This window comes from Mytilus edulis, chromosome 6 (genome assembly GCF_963676685.1).
Source record: "Mytilus edulis chromosome 6, xbMytEdul2.2, whole genome shotgun sequence".
Taxonomy (NCBI): domain Eukaryota; kingdom Metazoa; phylum Mollusca; class Bivalvia; order Mytilida; family Mytilidae; genus Mytilus; species Mytilus edulis.
Genome location: NC_092349.1, coordinates 31,248,715 through 31,273,607, shown reverse-complemented (window position 1 = coordinate 31,273,607; position 24,893 = coordinate 31,248,715). Strand labels below are relative to the sequence as shown.

The 24,893-nt window shown below is 31.2% G+C and overlaps 1 protein-coding gene across 1 annotated transcript in view; it reads right to left on the bottom strand.

Moving 5' to 3' along the window:
* Window positions 1-1,685: 1,685 nt before the first annotated feature.
* The window catches only part of LOC139526342 (uncharacterized), a 90,968-nt gene continuing 67,760 nt past the window's right edge, over window positions 1,686-24,893 (bottom strand). Inside the window, exons 18-23 of the mRNA XM_071321476.1 lie at window positions 14,668-14,774; window positions 12,562-13,806; window positions 11,875-11,905; window positions 10,160-10,422; window positions 7,396-7,423; window positions 1,686-2,169 (exon numbers count right to left, since the gene is read on the bottom strand). Of these exons, the coding sequence (XP_071177577.1) occupies window positions 1,874-2,169; window positions 7,396-7,423; window positions 10,160-10,422; window positions 11,875-11,905; window positions 12,562-13,806; window positions 14,668-14,774 (1,970 nt within the window). The 3' untranslated portion in view covers window positions 1,686-1,873. The remainder of the gene's footprint in view (window positions 2,170-7,395; window positions 7,424-10,159; window positions 10,423-11,874; window positions 11,906-12,561; window positions 13,807-14,667; window positions 14,775-24,893) is intronic.

The following is a 24,893-nucleotide window of genomic DNA, read 5'->3' as shown; positions in this document are numbered from 1 at the left end:
GCATATGAAATAGCGAAAAAATGAGTACATTTCGTAGTTCTAATTTCACTGCAAATAATGCATATTTCGACAAATAGTATATCTACAATGATGATCAAGGCCAACTATACTTGTAAATCTAGCAAATACTATATAAAGATATGACATAAAACCTAAAAACCAAATAATAGCTTACACTGGAAGACGGATTCGAAACGAAGTATTAATAAATAATTTCAAAAGAGTGAAGACAAGACTTAGTATAGTGTTGATTTTAAACAATATAAAATATAGAACTGTGTTCAAATGTATTAGCATCTAGATAGAATAAGAGGTGTTACAAGTCATTCTCAAGGGGTCATGTATAACATTTATGACTCACAAAAATTACAGACAAGCTTACATCTTCGAAATGAGTACCTGTAAAATATATTGACTAACAAAAACACATGAACAGTACTTATACTTAGATCAAGTTTAGATGGAAATAGTTTGTTTTTAAACAGACTAATGGGACATAAAATATATGGAATCACAGGATGGCCAGTTTAAATGAGATAAGTTAAACAATGACTTACGTTATAATTTGATAATATAAAAACAAATGCATGAATAGACAAGTACGGCCCTATACACTTATTATAATTTAAAATTCTACGACACTACATTCGTGTAAATAATTTGGAAGATTTAATACAAATCATATGTCAATTAACACGAAATAGAAAAACAAGAATATGGGCTATCCATCCACGACACAAAATCAGTACATGCACAGCAAAATGACTTTTATTGGTGTTTGTCATTTTTTTTCCCTCTCAAAGTCAGAGTGAGGCATTTCAAAACAAAATTGCAATAATTTCATCGACATTTGAAACTAAAATCATAATATAAGATGTACCAATATTGCGACTCTTTTAAGTTATTTGAAACCAACTTGAAATACAAAAAATATAAAAATCACACACAGAATTGGGCAATTGTAATTGTAATCATTAATCAGCTGTAATCGATTACAATTTTCAAGTAATTATTGTAATCATTAATCAGCCAAAAATCTGATTACTTGTAATTTAATTTCATCAAGTACTTTTGAAAATGCCTTGTAATCCTGATTACTTTTTGATTACGTTCTGATTACAATGAAAAAAAAGTCATAAATTTTAATCTTAAATGAACAATAATCAAATATAATGATGATCACTTGCCAATGTAATCATTAATTTAATCAGCTACTTTTAGAAATGATGAATCATTAATTTAATTTAATCGTACAATTGAGAAAGTAATTGTAATTTAATCAAATACATTGAAAGTAATTTGACTCATCTCTGATATTCCATAATAAACATATCTCTACATTACAATGATTTTTACAAAATCATTCATTTTGCAGGACAAATATTAAAGTACTTGTTTGTATCAAAACGTTGCATACCAGTTAAACAACAGATAATTGGAATAACAAAAAAGTGCTATGCCCCATACTAGGGCATTTTAGACCAAACAATCAATTTTTGGGAGATTTACATATTACGCTGATATACACGCAGTTTTAGAAAAACTTATAAATCCATTCAAAGGTGATTTAAAGCAACGAATATATGATTTGTTGTACACGTGACTTACTGCCGAATATAACCATGATAACAGATCAGTCAATAGAAGTTTTTTTTCTTTTTTTTTATAAAAATGTTCCACTTTTTTCCATGCAAAAATTTACAGCAAAACAATATCTTTGCCTACTATTTCATATAATAATATTATTAATATTCCAATTTATGTATAGTTTCTATTTTCCAGTAACTTTGATCGACACTAAAGGTATCAGGTCAAGTTGAAGAAACAGGATTCAATGAATACTGTTCACTACTTTTCAAAAATTGAACACAAATTATTGTCCCAAATATATATCCGTTAAATAACTCAACCCTCCACTGTATACACGTTCCACTGCAAGCATCAATCTGTATATTGTAGGTTTTACTTTCCTTGAGGATTTCCATTTTCTCAGGATGTCTTCTATCTGAAGGTACATATCTCTAGGATGTCGTGTCATTGTCTCATCTATAGAAGTGATAGCTATTCCTAGTTCGATCCCCAAAAGTATTGCGCAATTACCAAGGTGCTTGGACAAACCATTTAAAACATCATCATGTGGAATTTCTTGTAGTCGAACATCTGCAATATCTAACAGAACATATGTACATTATTTAATATAATAAATGTTCTGAAAATAGTTGGTAAGAATTTCAAAGATATATGTTTGTTGTTGAAACAAACCTGGGTGTAAAACAAACATTTAAACATTTATCAACAACAACAGTTTCAGCAACACCAACCTAGTAAAAACTCAGATGTTCATTACGAGTAGGCATTTCCACCATAAAATGGGAATAAATATACTCCAATTGCACCTGCTTTGCTTCATAAATGTTGTATGTTATAAAGGAAAAATGAAATTATCGCCTTTATTGTTAAGTGAATAAATAAATATTTATCGTCGTCATTTTAACATGTCAATGAAATACATATTGCTGTAATGTCTATTATACAATCCATCCTTAGTCAACAAATATACTGATTTATGATATGGCTATTTAATTTTCATACTAAAGTGCAAATAAGTTCACATTTGATTGATGCGGTGAAATAATTTGTGTATATGAGTCAGATTGAGGTTTCAATCTTTACAGACTTAGTTGAAATGACTCAAATGTTGAATAAAAAGAGAACATGCTGGTACTCTAAATTGATGCAGACAACATTTTGTAGTCATTGTGTTCTAATATAGATGGCATTTGTATGATGTAATCCATCCTGATGAAATACCTATATGGACATTAAAGCTTTAGTTGAAAGCCTATATTGGTCTCACTGGATAAAGGTATATTAGAGATTTCCAATAAAATGACTTAACTCGACATAACCGACCTAACTCAACGTATGTCGTCCTATTGCATTGAAGCATGACGGAGGGGAGCATACACTGCATGCATGTTTTGCTGTTTGAACACGCATTGTTTTCTGGAATATACATTAGGTAAAAATCAACCCCAACATTGTTTTTTTTTTTTTTAATCTTTAAATATTTTGTCATTAAACTTGAACGATTTTATTGACACAAATATTATAATGGAATAAGTAAGTCAGAAACTTGTAATCAAATACACCCAACATTTCTTTTCATTTTACTTTACCCATATTTTAGATTTTCTCAAATTATGAATTCTAAAAAAAACTTCCAAGACAAAATTTAGCATGAAAATATTAAAATAATGAATTTCGAAGCGATAAAGTTGCCTTTTCAGTGTTTTTACAAGTGTTAACGTTTAAAATAGATTCCAACACATCCCAATGTAAAAAGTGTACTCGACTATTTTTTTTTTTATATATTTCTATAATTTAATTGAAGATAATTTGATGTGGGCAGCAATTCATATAATTGATATAATCATCAAACAGTACTTTTTTGTCTTTACCTGTACTAATGTATGGGACGAGGTTTTTGTCCATGTATACCTAAACATGTATTGAGGATACAGAGGTAGAGGGCGTACTCCCCCTTTTCGATCGCTAATGGTTTTTTTTTTCAAATATCATGTGTTCCACAATATCTATACAAATGTTTAGTTTTTTAATCGTCCAAAATAATTTTTTTAATTTTTTTCATAAAAAAAAACAAGAAAACACAACAAACGATAAGCACTGAATTACAGGCTCCCAACTTGGGACCGGCACATCCATACTTGGTCAATGGTGCAACAGTTCGACATAATTGATCAATATTAAAAACTGGATAATTATAATTTATTTATTAGTTGTAGTAGTTTTTAAGATAGTGTTCAGCAGCTGTTGATACTGTCAAATCGGTACATGGAGTTTATTTGGAAATACTAAAAAATGCTGATTTTATGCTTCGTTTCAGTCTCACGAGTCGATCCCTTTCTTACTATTTTAATTGTGACATGATCATTTGATAAACATACTTCTATGATCTCTATTGGCTTTAACTTTGATATTTATAATAACTATGTAGTATAGAGATGCATGCGTAAAATAAGTTCTCGACATAAATTGGCTAAAATATCAGATTAGAATTAAGCCTCAAGTTATAATACCTACAACGAAAAAGCCTCAAGCTATATATAATACATGTACTTACAAAGGAGATTTAGCCTCAAGCTATAGTTCGTATGATGATGATGAAACTGTTGTATGTCTTATATCCATCGACAAATATAACATACTTGTATATATTAAGGATGATGAAATGATAATGATAAACGCATATACCTTTTTATCATACATGCTTAATAATTAGAGTCATATGCTAGGTAACAAGAGAGCGTAACCATTATAAAGACACACTTGTCTTTCTACAAGTAAACCAATACCTGCTCTTTCTCGTGAATGCATCATGCTTGGTGGAGAAGCCGAACAATACAGTCTCAAAGTCATTCGATCAGGGGGTCCAACAAAATAATGGAACCCGTATTGGAGGCTACCCTGCTACCAGTAAATCCCATATACAAGTATATAATTATGAATATAAAATGTTTGTTTTTCCAGTCGTGTAACACCTTCACTGGTGATCCTGTCCATGGATCTGTCGCATAGTTGTCACTTATATATATATATATATAACCCCAAACTGAGACAAAATTTAGAAATGAAAAAATTCCGCTAAATCAATCAATATATGTGACAGCTTCAGAATCTACTTCTCATCGGATAAGTAAGAGTAAAAAAAAATCCCGTAAAGACTGAAGTGACATTATAGTGGTCTCCAAAATGTAACAACTATGTCATGTATGTAAATTGTCATTTGCATTCACTTTTAATAAGAGATACTTGGGTACATAATATTTTTAGCCAATTACTATGTACTATAAATTGTTAGTTTACTATCCACAGTGGTCAATGTTTATATGCAGTTTATAAGTCATCAGTTGCTTATCAAGTACACCTTCCCAATTACAATCTATATAACGAATTATGGTACACATTTATTTACATACATTATTATCAATTACAATGTTCCTTTTTTTAATGTTCGTTGACATTAATTTGAAAGAAAAGTGTATGTCAACTATTAAAATTAAAAGAAATACAAGTCCCGTATTATTATTTTTTAACATACACTTCCCGTTGACGTACGTTTTCCCTGTTGAAAAACAATCGGATATTGTAAATTAAGGAGATTAACTGCAGACGAAGAGAACGTTTGAAATGATGCTTAATAAAGTATGATACAATCGCAGTTATCAACTTTAAATGTCTGAGACACATTCCGATTAACACTTTGAGTTCATTTTTTCTGGAGTTGCTAAAAAAGATCTATCTAATAAAAAATACACACGAAAATTATATATTATAAAACATTAAAAAACGAAAAGAAGAAGAGACATTAATCTGATAACGACAAACAATTTGAAAAGCAATACCAATATCAAATAAACGGTTCATTAAATTTTGCATAAAGTATATCTGATAACCAAAGTCATGGTCAAAACAATGAAAGAAAACTCAAATGAATCGTGTGCTAGGTAAAAATACGTATTTATATACGTGGTCTTATGACAATGAAGTTTAAGCGGGAATCGCAATAATCACGTGATATATAAAAATCCAGATGCATTTCGTTTTTCATCATCTTAGAAATATTTGATATTGATAAAATTTAATATGAATGGGTATCATAGTTTAGGAATACTTAGTTAAAACTTAAGTACCGCATTTAACAAAATTAAATTGTTAGGGTTAACCGGTCCCGTTACGTGCGTACGTCGAGTTAGGTACGTATGTCATTTTATTGGAAATCTCTATTAAACAATGCATACTGATTACGTTATCATCTTAATTTATTTGGAAAATGTATTCATATTAATTTTCATACCTCGAGTAATTCTGTTTATGATAAACTAATGTGTTTTTGGAAACCTAGATAATGATTAAGACTGTTTTTAATGACGACAACCTTATGTTTATTAACTTGCAAAACTTGATTATAATAACGTTGATGTTTGAAAAGCAAATGATCTTTGTTTTATTGTTGATCTCCAATAATTAATATAAAACACAGTTACTCATTATTAAATGAGAGATAACTGATTTGTTTTAATTGACAATAGAAATCATATATTATTCTCGAGGAAATATAAATTAGATTCAATGATTATTGGCATTTTTGTTTGGTCACATTTATATTTTACTTACTAATTGAGATGGAGTTAATAAAAAGGAAAATATCACATTGATTACGACACTGATTTTATGCTTTAATGTAAATGCGTTATACAGTAGGTATATGGGTCAGAACAACCAGATCACAAACATATGAATAAAAATCGTGGCAAAAAAGACTTGATGGGATTCCTTATTTTCCAGTGATAAAGAAAACCAATAAGAACAAAACATTTGGGTGTATTTTTAAGCAGTTGCTGTCTTTAAATGAAGTTATGTGAATGAATATAACAAAGAAGATGCGGTATGAATGTTTTGATTTTGTCAATTATCTCGACAATATATGATAGATTGGTATAAACTGTACACATAAGACATAAATTAGTACAATTTAGTAATGCAAGACCTATACAAAAGTATATAATTAAACACTAAGTTGCCGACTTAAGTTAGTTAAATTACACTTATAACATATTTTCATAATTTTTTCAATAACTTGAAAATTAATTATTGATTGGTCAAAATTATAACAATGATAATTATGAGCCATGCAACATCTATATCAATGAAACATATGACCAGACAATTGAAAGACCCTTCCTTGATCTTTTTTCATCCATTGTTTGCGTCTTAAAAAAATCAAAAGCAGCCAGAGAGAATTTTCAAATAGATTTTTGGAAATTATAAAATTGAGAATAAAAATGACGAATGTGTCAAAGAGACGTTAACAACCCGATCAAAGAGCAGAAAACAGCTCAAGGCAAACAATTGGTATTTAACACAGCGAAAAAAATCCTGCACCTTGTAGCGGAATTTTGCTGGCCCCTAAACAAAAACGTGAACTAGTTCAGTAACACCATAAGATGTGTATATCACTTTAAAATCTTAGAAGAGATCGTCTGCATTCAATTGGACTTTATAAAATCTATGTTGCTTAGTTTAAAAAAAAAATAATATTGTCTCTATACCGAAATATCGATTGTCGAACGCCTGACCTTTGAAAACTTGTACACATGGACTAAAGTCATCAAACTATGTGTCATTATATAAATAAGATTACAAAGTAAGTGACTTATGCTTATCATTAAAACACCAAGTCAGCGAAATGAAAACGCTGTACCTCTTTTATATGTATACAATCTGACTTAAGAGTTCTAACACTTATGGTTAAAATATGTAAAACGTAACCAGTACTGAGTTGTATGTAACTTATAGTAATGTAGTTCTTACCAACTAAACCTGTGTCTTCTCTGAACACCTGTAAGGACATTAATATAGATAGTTATTTTGATTTTGATTATACATTATTTTACTAACAAATAAATTATTGCACTAACATTTCATTTTGCATTATTTGGAAGGTTTATATAAGGTGAAACATAATGACCTTCATAATATCATACGTAAACAGTCTTTGCGTTGAACAGTTAAATGATCTACATTTTTGAAATGTTTACATATGTATAGTCTGAGGGAATGAAATGAACCTCAAAAGGAGCGATAATGACTGTATTGGTATGGCAATTCCCTCCTGCTCACCATGCTACAGCAGCCGTGCAAATCCACTCGTAATGTTACAATCGGTAATATGTCACAAACGGTAACAATACTTGTATAAACAGATCTAAGACCGCTGAAACGAGCCAATATTGAGTTTCGGTGGGCATACAACTTTTAACGAAATCAGTATAGTGCGAACATGTACGACCTTTGGTAACGTCAAACAGCGAAGCAGACAGTAATTTACCACTGAGGAATGGGAAGTTGCATTTTGAAAGTTGAAACCCTTACGATTGCCATATAATCTAGTTTGAAGTAGTCCAATTGTGTCAATACCGAGGACAATATTACGAAATAAAAAACACCTTCTATCATATTAGACGAAACCTGTCACGATATGTAATGTTTGGTTGAAAAAGCTTTTGACAAATCATATAAAAAATGGCCAATGCATTTGACCAATGTCGTCACAAAACAAAAAATAGTAAACAATATTTCAATACTCAGAGTGCAATATTATCAATTCACTCTGGTATCCTTACTAATTAAATGAATAGTGTTTTGCTATGTTGATACTGCATATGTCGGATTTTGTAATTATATTGCTTTTCAGTAAACATGGTAAAGTCAAACGTTACTTCAGACTATTGATGGTAGTTTGTTATTAAACTTTAGGGCCAATATTGACCATTCATTAACCTTTAGCATAGTTACAAACTTATTATTCTTATCAACTAATTCAGAAAGTTTTATAATTGAGTACAATATGATATGAAAATAACAGTTGGTAAAAGTAGGGTGTCCAAAATCTTTATCTTAATTTATCGTTATTGAAACGATCAAAAAAAATAATTATGCTCCAAGAATGTATGTTTACTGAACGACATGTGTAAATATGAATTATTTATCACAAATGTAACTAAAGGCTCTAAAGAGCCTGTGTCGCCCACCTTGGTTTATGTGAATAATCAACAAAGAACACAGATGGATTCATAACAAAATTGTGTTTTTGTGATGGTGATGTGTTTGTAGATCTTACTTTAACGAACATTCTTGCTGCCTACAATTATCTCTATCTATAATGATTGGCCCAGTAGTTACAGTGGAAAATGTAAGTAAAAATATACAAATTTTATGAAAATTGTTAAAAATTGACTATAAATATTGATAAAGGGTAATAACTCCTTAGGGGGTCAATTGACCATTTTGGTCATGTTGACTTATATTTAGGTCTTACTTCGCTGTAAATAATTGCTGTTTACAGTTTATCTCTATCTATAATAATATTCAAGATAATAACAAAAAACGGCAAAATTTCCTTAAAATTACCAATTCAGGGGCAGCAACCTAACAACCAGTTGTCCAATTCATCTGAAAATTTTAGAGCAGATAGATCTTGACCTGAGAAACAATATCACCTCCCTGTCAGATTTGCTCTAAATGCTTTGGTTTCCAAGTTATAAGCCAAAAACTGCATTTTACCCCTAAGTTCTATGTTTGACCATGGCAGCCATCTTGGTTGGTTGGCCGGGTCACCGGACAGAAAATCTAAACTATATACACTAATAATGATTGTGGCTATGTTTGGTTAAATTTGGCCAAGTAGTTTCAGAGGAGAAGATTTTTGTAAAAGTTAACGACGACGAACGACAGACGACGGACGACAGACGACGGACGACGGACGCCAAGTGATGAGAAAAGCTCACTTGGCCCTTTGGGCCAGGTGAGCTAAAAAAGAAAAGAAAAGCTCTATCCATATAATTTTGTTTTTGCTTGAGATATATTGTGTAGTTGCAAGCGTGTTTTCTTTTTATAATTTCTAAATTACCAAGGGATGATAACCTTATATCAGTACCGCACTGATAACATCGGGAACACTTAGAGTCGACCAGCAGTGTTTTCGACTATACGATTGAATATCAAAATAACGTTTTAAATATTTGGTGCTTCAGAATATATAACTAGATAAAAAAAAATTGCAATATTATAAAGTGTAAGTTAAAATCATATTTCATCTCTCCGTGTTAAATACTGAAAGTAAGCATTAAGTAACTGCGAGCTTTTAAACAAAAGACAATTATAATATTGCGTACAGCTGTTTTGTTTTCTCATTTGCAAGTTTTTTGTGTGATTTATCATGCACTTTCTTTAAATTGATATTTGTGTTGACTGCTTTATCCTGTATATGCTGTAAGCCCAGTGATTGAAACTTAACATGAAAAGTTTAGATCTGGTGTATTACTTTAACCGCGTCATATCTTGATATTTTATATCAAGACAAAAAAAAACTTGTTTTGTTAGGTACTAAGTTAATGGGTTGTTGTCACTTATAGGATTTTGTTGTTTTGGCAGACGTTTAGATGTTTTTCAAAAGCTATATGTTTCTTCACTTAGGCTGAAGGAGGGCTCGATACACTGTGTTACGCCTGTTTTTTTTGTGCAAGCGTATTTCGTTTTGGATAAAATTCTTAAAACAAAACCTATAAAATCAAACCTTGCAAAGTAAATGCCTTCCATCTTTAATGAATTCTTGTGCTTTAAGCAAATCATTAAATGATTTGGAAGGCTGTTCCTTCAATGCCATGAATTTTATAATCAGAGGCTGCTTTTGGTAGACATATTCAATTTCTTCCCACTCTGTCTCTTCTATACCAAGATATAACACTAATTCTTTACATTTGTTGATACTTAGCTGCTTGGCAAGTCTGGCAAGGTGTTTGTCTGTTGGTGACTTTGTCAAAACAGTTTCATCGAGACCTAAATACATTAAGATACTTAACAAATTGATAATTTATGTGAATACACGTTGCTTAGATGCAAAGACAAATGATTTATTCATTACATCCTAAAAGGTAATGTTTCAGCAATACGAACATAAACAATATACATCATATATATCATATATTGAGGTTTAGTCTTAATACCATTAATGGTAAACTCTCCTGCACCAGATGTGCATTTTGACAATTGGTTTTAGTGATGCTCCAGGCCGACATTTTTGAAAATAAAAGTCGAACAAAGCAACGTAAACAGTGATGGTAATATCCAATCATATAAATTCATTTTTTCCCCCATGAGGTAGTAAACCTTTTTTACCACATTCGATTTATATCTGCACGTATAAACATATATACAAGTGACAATTTTACGACAGATCCATTCATTGGATCACCAGTGAAGGCGATACATGGCTTAAAACACATATTATATTAGTAAGTACTCTAAATATCAACACAACAGTGTTAAATATGCAAACTTGCGGAAGCGAATTTGTGTTCTTCTCTCGCCTGGATTCGATCATATGCTATTGGGATATCGAGACAACACCGCCTGCACTGTGTTCAACACTCAAGATCACTCGGCCACCTGGACTGAACAAAACATTCAGCTTTCGGAGTCCTAGTGTTACCTTTCCTTGTCATTAGAATCTAGAGTTGTAACACAGTATCTGTAGATGGACTTGATTGCAGATTTTACATTGTTGTGCTGATATTTAGAGCAATTATAAATATAATATGTGTTTTAAGCCGTGTATCACCTTCACTGGTGATCCAATGAACGGATCTGTCGTAAAGTTCAGACGTATTTCCTAGATAACTATTTCTGTGACTGCATCTTACGATCCTTTACGATAGATAAATAGCCAACAGCTTTGATTCGAGTTCAAATGATGAGTTTCATGAAGAGGAAACAGGACCGGGTCACGCGTACTATTCACTTGTAAGTCTTATCTCGCCCAGAATATGCTTAAAATAAACTCTTTACATAGCGAAGTCAGTTAAAACAAGTATATAACACCGCAACAGCTACTAAGTATAGAAGTCTGATATCCTTCAGTAGCGCATAAGATTTAATTTCGATTTTATGCACTGTTTCCTCTGTGTAGGCCTCTGATATTTAACATATATTTTTTTTTTGTAACTTATGCATGTTATGGCTACTGTCGTTTTCAACTTATGATGTTTAAGTTGTTGTCGTCTTTCTTGTAACTAATAACAAATTAACAACTTTGCTTCTTAAATGTATGTACGATTTGAAATAACAGTAAGTTCATTTTTCGAATAATGTTCATATATAGTCAAATTTACTCCAGGTGCTTTTAAAGTCTTAAAAGTAGAGATACCTAAATGTTCGTCTGATATGTTCATCAATTAGATTGGAAAATATGTTAACTATGTAGCTAGCGTTGTATTTATTTAAATTATTCACCTGTGCAATTTGATTTACATTCTTTCTGTGCCTGAAAAAAAAATGCACTCAAAATGGTTTGGTATCATATTTCGCATATCATTAACATGTAAATAACCCATCACAGCTCAAACAATATCCTAAAGCGTTACTATCAGTTGCTTCAAGAACATTTTAATTGCTCAAGTTTTTTTTCTTTTCATTCAAGTTTTGTTATGGGGGTTTGTGGTAAAAAGGTAGGACTGTACTATATTCAAGAACTTGTCTGAGGAAATGCACTGTTGCTATTTTAGAAAGGTATCTCAAACTCAATCGTATTCAACCTCCTTCTATTGATTTTTTTTAGCTTTTTGTATTACTACTGATGCTCATATATTCAAATCACCAGCCCGGTATCATATTCAACTCCATAGAAATTATTCTTAAATGTTTAAAAAATATTTTTAGAGAAGGTACACCATTTGTTCTGTATATATACTATTCGCTTAAAAGACGGCTATGTATCGGGAGTAGAGTCCGATAAGGTTAACATTATCAGCACCATTTGTCATAAGAATTTACATTTATTCATATATAAAGGAAGTTACTATTATCAACATATACATATATATCAATAATCTGAACTGGTAGGAAGACGTCTATACAACAGAACCAAACGATATAGTTAGAAATATATTTGTATTAAATTACACCGAAGATGTAACTCACCTTGTCGAAGAACCATAGCCGAGAACATTTGGTATCATGATTAATTCCTTTGTCACAGACCCAGTTCAAAGCTTTAACTGCCTTTGAAATGGACACTACACATGGAGATCGATCACAAATCTCTCCAATTTCAATCTGAAAGAGGTTTGATACATTCATTTTTCGGTAGCTCTTTCCAACACTGCTAAGATAGAATGTTAAAACAGCCTCTAAAGTCAATGTCAAACATTCTTGGATACTCGCGGCAATATTTGGAGAGATGAAATGCTTTGATGATTCGTGTGTTAGGTAGATGATGACTCTCTTATCCTCTACTATTATTCGTAATTCGGTTTGTTCATCAACACATAAGACGGCTGAGCAGTGGTACAATAATGGACAGTCGTTCAATTCCTTGATGGGCCAGATACCACTTATCGCACCAATAAGTTTAAAGGACAATGCTGAGGGTATGGACGACTGCTGTAATCGATAGACCAAAGATATTGTCCTGTTTGAAAACGATTTGTCATCCAGAAATGACATCTGCATCTTCTCTTTGACTGTGCATGGAACCAAATAATAATCTAAGTGTACATCACTCTTGCTTGTGTATCGTTTTGGAAGAACCAACACATCGAGATGTATGAGAACTTGAATTACGAACTCTTTGAAGTCGTCATCTGGTATGTGAGTATGGAAACTTTTTTGCTGCCACAGTTTCAGGAGATCTTCTTTGTATATCTTTCCAGTATCAGTCATATTTCTAAGGATTTTTCTAAGAGTTTCATCCTCGGGCCAAAATATTTCATCCGTGACAAATGACCGCAGGATGTTGACCAATGCAGGAGGATAAAGAATGATGAAATTGTTAAGTTCCGGTTGATTAAAATACATGATTTTTCCCAAAGCGTGTTGTGTTAAGAGGAAATCGTCAAGTTGTTTGTCAGACAACGCTAGATCTCCATTCATTTTGTTTGCCTCAGCTAAATGTGATTTAAATATAATATTGACATTATCTTTTTTCATATTAGAGATCAAAAGCTCTAGAGGAACCCAAATCATAGGCCGTGGTAGTCCCCAAGATGGCTGGTTCTGGGCAATACTGACAAGTTGGTTTTTCAAATTCTGAATTTCCTGGTCGTTTTTGTCTGTACCGTTGATGAAGAAAACTGGATCGAAGACAAAGTGTTTCTTCCTTTCATGGGTACCAAACATGTCTGTGACTTTCTTTACAAACTCTATTTTCATTTTCTCCTGTAAATCCTGGAAGTAATATATAATACTCAAGGGAAACGTGAAGTGATAACGTTAACTTAATTGTACTGAGAAAGATGTTGGCGGATGCATGTTAAGAAGGAATTTATCAATTATCAATTTTCAAATCGTTTATAAGTAATAGAATATAATACAGAAGCTGCGACAGACCAGCCAACATTTACATTCATCTGAGGACTTTCACAATGCTGCTATAAATAGTAAATGAAGACTGTTTACTTTTCTATTATCAACAAGATTGCATCCAGTGTCGTACATGTACTTAGCATACAAACGATTGCATTTCAAAGTATCGACAAACCAACTTACAGACCTGAATAATTTAAGTAGAATTCATCACTACAAACTTGTGGACTAGATATTAAGTCATTCTGTTAATTAGAAATAGCTGAGAAAATTGTCATGACAAATTTTAAATTAATTCAACAATTTGAAACCTTCCAATATCGGCAAACAGGAAGAAGGTGACCTACGGATCCAAAATCCACTCGCGTTACTTCTCACCACTAAAAAGCAGCTGACTTAATACGAGGTATGATCTATAGTACTTCAGGAAGGCATTATAGAAATATTAATTGGACTAACGGATGAACAAAAAACGAACAAGGTGAATGTGATATACTTAATTCTAATTTATAAAGAGCACATTGTATAACGTTTGAGAAACGACATGAATAATGCAAAACATGAAACGTAATCATCAGCAGTTTTTTTAACCACCAATAATGTACTGCTTTTCGAATGATTTTTTTAGAAAATACATCATATTTGTGAGTGTATCTTTTTTCTTTGTAAAAAAAATATTTCGATAACAACACTGATTACTACATGTTCACAACCAATGCTTACCTCCGGAAGCAGGTCGCTATGGGTTGCAACGAACAAGATCATAGGCATAACATCACTATCATCAACACAGTAGGTGAGTATTGAATTGACCCAATGCCTCACAATAGCTAGAACAAAAACATGAACATTAAAATTAATATAATAGATATAGGAAGATGTTGTATGAGTGCCAATGAGACAACTCTCCATCCAAGTCACAATTTGTAAAAATAAACTATTATAAGTCAAGGTACGGTCTTAAACACGGAGCCTAGGCTCACACCGAAGAGCAAGCTATAATGGGCCCCAATAATTACTAGTGTAAAACACATTCAAACGGGAAACCCAACGGTCTAATCTGTATAAAAACGAGAAAAGAGAAACACTTATGAATCACACAATGAACGACAACCACTGAACATCAGATTCCTGACTTAGCACATGTGCAAACAATTGCAGCGGGATTAAACGTTCTAATAGTACCAAACCTTCTCGCTTTTTCTGAAACAGTAGTATAGCATCACAACATAGAAAGACACACTATAAAATATCAATTAAAATGACTTAATTCAATCAAAAAAACGAAGTGACACAAATAAACACGCAATGAACAAATAAATTTGATATGTGATACAATTTAAATACAGAGTTAATAAAAACTAAAAGATGAAATTTTAAGTAAAAGTATAAACACGATGTGAAATGTTACATAATTTTAGAAAAACATCAAATTTAAAAAACAAATTACGTCATATAATATACAGGTAAATGAACATAATTTTGTTGTTAAGTATACTTCTTCTTCTGTCTAAATAATCGTCCGTTTAGGAATACCAAGAAATTTCTTGTATGTAAATAAAACTAATCTAAAACTTGGTAAATGTGGGGTGAATATAAACAATAAAACTATATAATTGATGCTCGATAAAACTTGGTGTTCGTCATGTACAGGTTCCGGAACATTATTTAAGGAGAAAGGAGATTTACATTTGTTTTCATTATTAAAACGATAATAACGAGGTCAATTACCACGTGTTTTCGTAACATCGTTACGAACAGCAAGGTCATTGCCACATCTTAGAGCATGTATGTACGATTTATGAAACAAAACAACGAAACAACAAGATTTGATTTTTTCTGCATGTTATTATGTCTGATATTCTTTATAGTTTACTATACGGATTGTTTTTTTCGCATTGTTAAAGTTCGTCCTACATAGTATGACCTATGTTGCTTATATTGACGTCATCTTGAGCATTGGTGATAATTGGCAAATAAACAACACTTTATTATTTTAAATTTTGTATTTTCAATGCCAACTTCATGCGTCATAAATATGACCATGATCTTAAATGAGCCCAGATGAGAAAATACATTATTTTAGCTGTTTGCATTTGTGGAGCCCAACTATCATGAATAACATTCTGTGAACATTTCAAGAAGATAGTATGAGCACTTTCTGAGAAAAAAACCATGTCATGAATCACAAGTTTGATGTTCATATGATGAAGACGTAATCTTTCACACAATTTAATTGAGGTCTGGAGCTAGCATGTCAGTAACTGCTTGTAGTCCTTTGTTACTTTATGTGTCATTGTCATTGTCATTTTGCTTTGCTTATTTTGTACCCTACTTTGACATGGGACTCGAACTTAATTTAAACTAAGTTTGCCTGTGTGTATTGATGTATGTTTGTTTATTCTACATCGGTTAAAGGTATAGCGAGAGGGTTGATATCTCACAAAATATGTTTAACCCCACCGCATTTTTGCACCTCTGTTAGTGTTGTATGCTTTCTAATTTTAGTTCATATATATGTTTTGGAGTTTAATGTGATTTTCAATGAACTGGTACATATTTTTGTTTAGGAGCCAGCTGTAGCCCGCATCCAGGTGGGGGATTTTATTGTAGTGGTGAAGACCCATTGATGGCTTCGGATGTTCTCTGCTCTTTGTTCGGGTTGTTGCCTCTTTGACACAGTTCCCATTTTCATTCTGAATTTTATCTTGAAAATAAATTGACAAATTAAAGATAACGTGTGTTCCTCCGACATGTTCATTATACAATTAGACACCTGAAACTTGCAATGGCTATCTAGTATTTTCATATTCCATGAAGTAATTTAATTCAATTATATTTTTGCATCTTTTAATCTGTTATCAAAACAACCTATATGAGTTTTTTTTATTACCAGAGTTTGGTGTATTGATTTTTAACTCCGGTAAACTTTTAATTGCAATGTATAAATTCTTTTTGGCATATTTTTCATTCACACATAAATACCGTCTTTCAAAAACATCAAATGAAACGTTTTCAATACATATGAACCAATAGTGGTATTAGTCTGCCCAATCAATTTAGGGTCTATTCCAAGAAAAAGTACATATTAAGTTTGCGTCATTGAAAAATATTGCAAAAATGGTCAGTATTTGTAAAGATGATACTTTGAAAAGGCACATTTTAGTGAAGAGAAAAAAATAGTTATCTGAATAGTCATAAATTGATATACAAGAAGCTCATGTAATGAAAGACAAAAAAAAAATTGCAAGCCCACCCCATATTTTTGGAAGCATTTGTTTGAAGAACTATTCGTCATATTAGTGTCGCCTTCCCATTTTTCTTTAAGAAAATGATAAAAAAAACATGTCTTGCTTCATAACGACATGAATATGGGGTGGGTTTGCATTTTTTTTGTCTTTATTTGTTTTCTTTAAAAAGATTTTTTTTTAGTCGAATGTACTACAAGTGAACGAGTGGTATACTTTGCTTTTTTTTAGAATAAGAAGTTGTACAATTTATGTATATGATCTGTATTACAGGCTTTGCAAAAATGGTCAGTATTTGTAAAGATGATACTTTGAAAAGGCACATTTTAGTGAAGAGAAAAAAATAGTTATCTGAATAGTCATAAATTGATATACAAGAAGCTCATGTAATGTAATTTTTCTTTAAGAAAAGGATAAAAAAAAACATGTCTTGCTTCATAACAAAATGGGAAGGCTACACTAATATGATGTATAGTTTTTCAAACAAATGCTTCCAAAAATATGGGGTGGGCAATTTTTTTTGGTCTTTATTTGTTTTCTTTAAAAAGATTTTTTTTTTAGTCGAATGTACTACAAGTGAACGAGTGGTATACTTCGCTTTTTTTTTAGAATAAGAAGTTGTACAATTTATGTATATGGTAACACTACAAACCATTGAAAGTCTGAAATGGCCTATATCTGTACGCGACTGTACTGATTTTTACTTGACCAGTCTGAAGTGATCTGAATATTACTCGACATTACTCGACCCCAGTCTTAACCATACTCGACTGTACTGATTTGTACCCATAACTTTGCCATTGCAAATAGTCTGAACTATCACTCGACCAGTCTGAAATAGTCTTAACCCGTTCTCTACCTGTACTTGACCTATATTTTTCAGTCTTAACCAAAGTCGACCAAAGGTCTGAACAATAGTCGACCAGTCTGAACCATACTTGACTAAAACAACCTCAACTTTTTTTTTAAATTTTAACTGTTTAAATAAATTTCTTTTTAACTGACATGAAAACAACCACACTACAGTAAAGATGTATATATATATTAATACAGATTTTAACATCCTAACATGAGTCTCAGATTTATCAAGTAGAAAAAAGTTATATAAATAAAAGTTATCTGATATAAAAATTTAGTTATACTAGTTTTAAAATTTAAGAGTTTTGTTAAAAAAAAAATATTTTCTTTTACTTAAAAACCACACCTATACCGAGGGTGAAGAAACCCTATTAACGTGCTTCTTGTTTGGCATGTGTGTGTTTTTATTTAATTTAATTTTCCTAAATTCTTAAATAAAAACTACGTAAGTTTCATGGTTACATACAATAGTTATATAATTATCTTTTAATGAGGCAACAACAGCAAGCAAAATCACTTAAATTGTTTTACCTCATATTAGAAATATATCTATTATTATAGTTTGGGATATAGTATATATAATATATATCAAATTGAAAGAAGAATAAAAATTTTAAGAAATTATTACAACATTCTTCTGATTAGTGGTGAAGTATAAACTAATATCTCTTGTTTGGGGCAAACTCATTAAACAGATCACATCTGGTTAAAGAGTATTAAATTCTAAATAACACTCATCCAAAATTGCAACATCCTGTTAAACTTAAATTGCAAGGCTTTTTGAATTCACTTGATAGGTAATACACGAGTTTAATAAAAATAGGGCTTTCTTGTACCTGTAAAACACACTTGTACTGAGGTAATTTAACCTGATTAAAGTGCTTGTATACCATGTCTTTAATTTTGACAAAAATTATTTAAATTTGATTGAAATAAATGAGTTTTTATTGCAATTTTGGAACACATTTCCTTTTTTGAAAGATTATCTAGGATTGCTATGGAAGTTCTATTATCATAATTATATTAGGTTCTTGGTTGTAAAAAAACAAAGGTGTCATGTTTTGAATTTATTAAGTTGCTTTATATACTATTTTATATATATCTTATTAAAAAAAAGTTCACTCCATTATTAACTAACTGCAACTGATAGCATAAATCTCTACTAGGTTTTCATGCTTTTAAGTTTAAATGAAGAAAATTGTCTATAAACCATAAATCATATCTGAAATATTAAAAAAAAACAAAAAAAAACTTTGAAAATATTAGTTGCAATTCAGTTTTGAGATAATTTGATCAGCATGTTTTGATTTTAATTCAAATGTGATATATATATGTAAGTCATGTAAGTGTTGATGAATTTGGTGTTGAAAATATATTTATGTTTACTGTGAACATTTGGTTTAAATGCTATACTGAATACATTTTTAATTTCAAATTATTTTTAAAATTTCTCAACCTGAGGACAAGCTGTTAAAAACAGTTCCTATATTGATGAAATACAATAAATAGATAGATACAAAATAAAGTTCTAGCTTGGTTACGACTTTGTCGAGTATGGTTACGACTAGGTCGAGTATGGTTCAGACTAGGTCGAGTATGGTTCAGACTAGGTCGAGTATGGTTCGGACTAGGTCGAGTATGGTTCAGACTAGGTCGAGTATGGTTCAGACTAGGTCGAGCATGGTTCAGACTAGATCGAGCACTGGCCAAATACAAGTTTAGACTATAACATATGGTTCAGACTGCAGTCAAGTATCATCAAGTAAGTTTTTAGACTAATTCAAACTGGTCGAGTAAAAATCAGTACAGTCGAGTACAGATATAGGCCATTTCAGACTTTTACTGGTTTGGAGTGTAACTTCTTCGAAATAAAATACATGATAAGCTATAATGCATATTGTTTGATTTATTGGTGGTTTACCATATCAGACTTTTTTGTCTGAATGTGGTTTAGTTTAATGTGTTTTAATTTTTCGTTTAGCTTTGTCTGCAAACTCTTTTTGTTTGAATCTTTATATCTATATTTTGGAAGCATAGCAACCACTGCCATCTTCATTTTGTAGTTTATGAAACATGTTTGTCATGCATATCATATATCTGTTCATGACACTCGTCTATAGAGTTACGCTTGATATTCTAGGGTTTTACAAGAGGACTTATTTGTGTGTAAGTTAATGAAAATTAAAATATTTGTATGTATCAAACAAATATTCATGAAAGATCATTCAATAGAAGTAGTTTTCATTATATGGTATTGATTGTTCATTTGCTACTTGACATCCAGTTATAACTATTCATCCATATCTAGAATCAAAACAATAAGTGAGGTGAACATTATTTGCTTTGTACAAAAACAACATGTTGAGCAATATCGTTATATTGCTATACATGCAGATCCCCAGAACATTATAAAGACTGATGAATATGTATCAAATCTAGTCGATATTTCGCGTATGTATCAAGCTAGGGGACATCACTTGTCAGTCTTATACATTGTTCTGACTGAACAAAACACTTTTATTCAAAAAGGCAACGATGCATTTAAAATATTGGAAACTCTGTCGCTTGATTAGGGGTCTTTGAATCATATACACACCCATTATTATGATGAAAATGCCAATCAAAATACCATTATCTTGGTCTCATTGTTACTCTTTCAATTTCCTTTAAATAACGAAGAGTTCAGCTGTCAAACGACTAACAGGGAGACATCAGATTTATAATAATCAAATCAAATATTTCCGTGATTTTTTGAAAAGTTTTTGGGAATTTAAAATTCATTTCATCAACTGTAGATAGGTCTATGTCTATCAATACAATAAAAAAAAAAGGTTGAAGGTAGTTGCTGTCATCTAACTTTGTTTTAAACTTTTAAATCCCAGAAAACACTGGGGTAAAGCTGATGACCGTAACTGCATTCACGGTCATCCAAAGATGTCGGATGAAAAATTCGGTCAGTATCTGTATTGTCTGTTAAAGTGTTTCTATATCATTTTCTTTACAAATCATACATTTCAACGATGTGAATTTATAAAAGATTCACACGGAAATCACTAATTACTACCCAGAAATGTGCATGAAACAGGAATTTCGATTTGAAAAAATCGCTCAGATGATCGTAAATCACAATCGAGATGACCGTAACAGAATCAGCGATTCATAACAAGGGTGATCGTAATTGGTTTTAAGATGACAGTAATTTGTAAATGATTACCGTAACTTTTAAAGGATGACCCTCAAATATAAGAAATATCCGTATTTATATAACTACCTTTTTGTATCAAATGATTAATCGTATTGGTATAAACATATTAATATGAGAGTATTATCCTATAGGTAGAAGAAAATAAGACGTGCTTCAAATGCAAAGTTTACCATATGTATCTTTTTCACGGTAGAGGGTTTAATTTTTAAAATGAATTTGCAAAAAGACATGCAAATGAACAGGTAGGGAAAACATGCTACAAAAGCGCGATAAAATGACACCTTACAAGTATAATGAAACTGCACGAAAAAAGATTTGTTTTATTTCTGGGATTCCTTTTAATGACATATAATAAATACATTTTTTTTAAATGCCAATGCATGTACACCCATTGATATTATATCGTCTTCCATTTTGTCGTGCAAATAAAATAACAGATATTATTTTGAAAAATATCATACGACTAAACTAGTGAAGGTGAGCTCCAGCAAAGTAGATCCTTAAAATGATCTTGTACGAATAGCGTATCACAAGGCGGAACGTTGTCAATTTGTATATATACAGAAATGTTATTCATACAGTCAGGATTCTACTTCGTCAAAATTATCTCCCCACTACGCCAGTTCATGCTCAGAATCGTAGAAATGGAAGCCATTGTAGGGATGACGCTCTGCCAATTTTGCTCTTGAAAACTGATAAATTTATTCACATAGCACCATTACGATCCTTATATGTCAGTTGTATTGTAAAAGACAAATGTATCAACTAGCTAATGAGCATCAGTTAATGATCTTGTCTGCATTGATTCAACTTAAAAATATTGTCTGATCGGATGTCAGGTGGATTTTTCGAAAATTCTTAAGCATTTAAAAAAATTCTAATTGAAAATTTCGTGGAAGGGCAGACTAAAAATTTTCAGTGGTTGAAGATTATAAACCCTAGTTATCACACACAAGAAGATAATATTTTTTCGAAGATATGCATTTTCATCATCCAAATTAAAAGACTGTCGTCAAGTACTTTTAGAAAAAAATAGCTATTCGAACACACCTACTCTGTTTTTTTGTGATTCATTAGATAGGTATATATTTCATCTTTTCGTCCTGTAGTTTTTTTACGTTAGAAAGTCAACCTGTAGCTTTGATATATAAAAATGATAGAATCTGAAGCGATATGCTATATCAAATAATCTTGCTTTGTACTTTTTAAAGACAAAATATACACCTCAAACATAAAACGGTGCATTCGATTTTCTCTTTTCGATGCAATATCGTTAAAACTTATAGATACTCATGACGTCGACTTGGTATCTTATTGTTTTGCATTACTATGTAATAGATAAATTGAAAACTTATGCAAATGGTGTTTTTAAAATAAAACACTTCGTAATTGAGAAGAAAATTGTCGTTTTATTTGAAATTAAACTTTTAAAAATTTTGTTACTATATCAAACATTACAGTAAACATTTATCGCCTTCTCGATAAACAAAGAGCTTTGATTCTTTTGTTCTATTTCAAGAGTGTTTCCGCCTGCATATATCAAGACAAATTAACATTTTAATCTACTTCCTCTGGAATCATACACATGGGCTCAATTACCGAATATTTATATGTATTATTAATGTTTTTTTATGCTCCATTTATTAGCAATATGTTTTTCTGGTCTGTGCGTACGTTCGTTCGTTCGTTTGTTTGTTTGTCCGTTTGTCCAGCTTCAAGTTAAATCAACTTGAAACTTTGTACACATTTTCCCTATGGTATGATCTTTTTAATTCTAATGCCAAATTACAGTTGTATCCCATTTTCACAGTCCACTAAACATAGAAAATGATAGTGTAAATGAGGCATCCGTGTACTAGGGACACATTCATGTTTCTTCAAATTTTCGTCGTATCGCTATCAATTTGTGCAAGGAATTGTATATTTAAATAAAAAATTCCTTGATTTGTGTTAAAATTTTAACGTCGTTATCAATAAATGTTTCGTTGTTTACGAGAAATGTGCAATTTACTATCATTGTCATAAATACAAAATACGGCCAATTATATTATAGTTTAAAAAAAGAGATTCATGAAACATATTTATATCCGCTAACCGAGCTCCAATTGAGATCGACAAACTCAACAAAAGGCTTTGAATACAAATACGGATATTTCTTAGAATTGACGGTCATCCTATAAAAGTTACGATCGTCCTATTTTAATTACAGTCAGTCTTTACAAATTACGGTCATCCTTTACAAGTTACTGTCATCTTTTTACCAATCACGGTCATCCTTGTTATATGTTACGGTCATCTTGAAAATATTTTGATTATGATTTACGGTCATCTTAACAATTTTTTCAAATCGAATTTCCCGTTTCATGCACATTTCTAAACTGACCTAATTTTTCATCCGACATCTTGGGATGACCGTGAATGCAGTTACGGTCATCAGCTTTACCCCAGTGAGAAAAGGTTTTCAATTGTGAAACGAGAAGCATATTAGATAACTGTGTATTTCATGACTACTTGTCTACGGCAATAAGCTAACACAACTGCATCATGTGCATATTGTCATCTCGATTGTTAACCTTTTATTTACCACATGTTCGTTTGCTCTGGATGTGACCATTATATGCAATAGTAAAGCGTCTATGTGAGAAAAAAATTCAAGTAGAAACTTATTTTTAGAGCGGCATGCGTTCGTTTTTGTATATGTGGAAAGGTCAATGTTTCCATAGCAGGAAAGGGAAAATCCTTAAGATTAGATTTACATTGGTGTAGCTTAAATCCTCTTTGAAGATAAATCTCCCAAAATATAGCCTTTTTACATTTTGAATCAATGCAAATACATCCCTTCATTGTGAAGAATAAATAACCTTTTACCAAAAAACTGCTAGTTTGAGTCCTAAAAGTTTGAAAGTTGTTTACGATACTTGACGAACCTGTTTGTCTGGTTTTACGAAGATATGGTGCGTTTAATGTGCAGATAACAACTTTTTTTTTTAAATAAGGAAAGACGGGCTTTATATATGAACTAATATATTTGTGATCCGTGTAAACTCACTGAACCTTTAAATTATTAGTGAAGGTTATCTGATTACTTTTGAAATAAGATCTTCTGCATGTTGTTTTCATTGGCACAAATATCGATCATGTCATCCTCAAATTAATACTTATCTAGTTTTGTATTCTTTTCGAATGGTTATTTGAATGTAAAAATATACATACACGTTCTGTAACAGCTTACGTTCATGTTTATTTGACCAGTTACACAATTTGTAATGCAATTTTGTTATTCCATGTTTACTTATTTTATGTTATTGCTCGTTTCAATATTTTTAATATGTTCCACCTTTAAATTTAGTATGGCGATAAATTTTCACGGCTGTTTTTACATACTATGAACAACAAAACAAATTTATAAATTTGTAAAATATATATTTGTATTCCTGTCAACAAACTTATTATATTCAGACCTGTGCACGTTATTATATGTAATGCCATTTTTTCGAAGGTTATAGTTCAAATTTATTCGTTCATATTGTATGTTTACTTGTTTTTATGAATATATTTTGTTTTAAAGTGAAGCTAGGTTACGGGGATGGTAAGCGCCGGTGATAAAACGTGGAAACCCGCTAAATTTATTTTTGCAC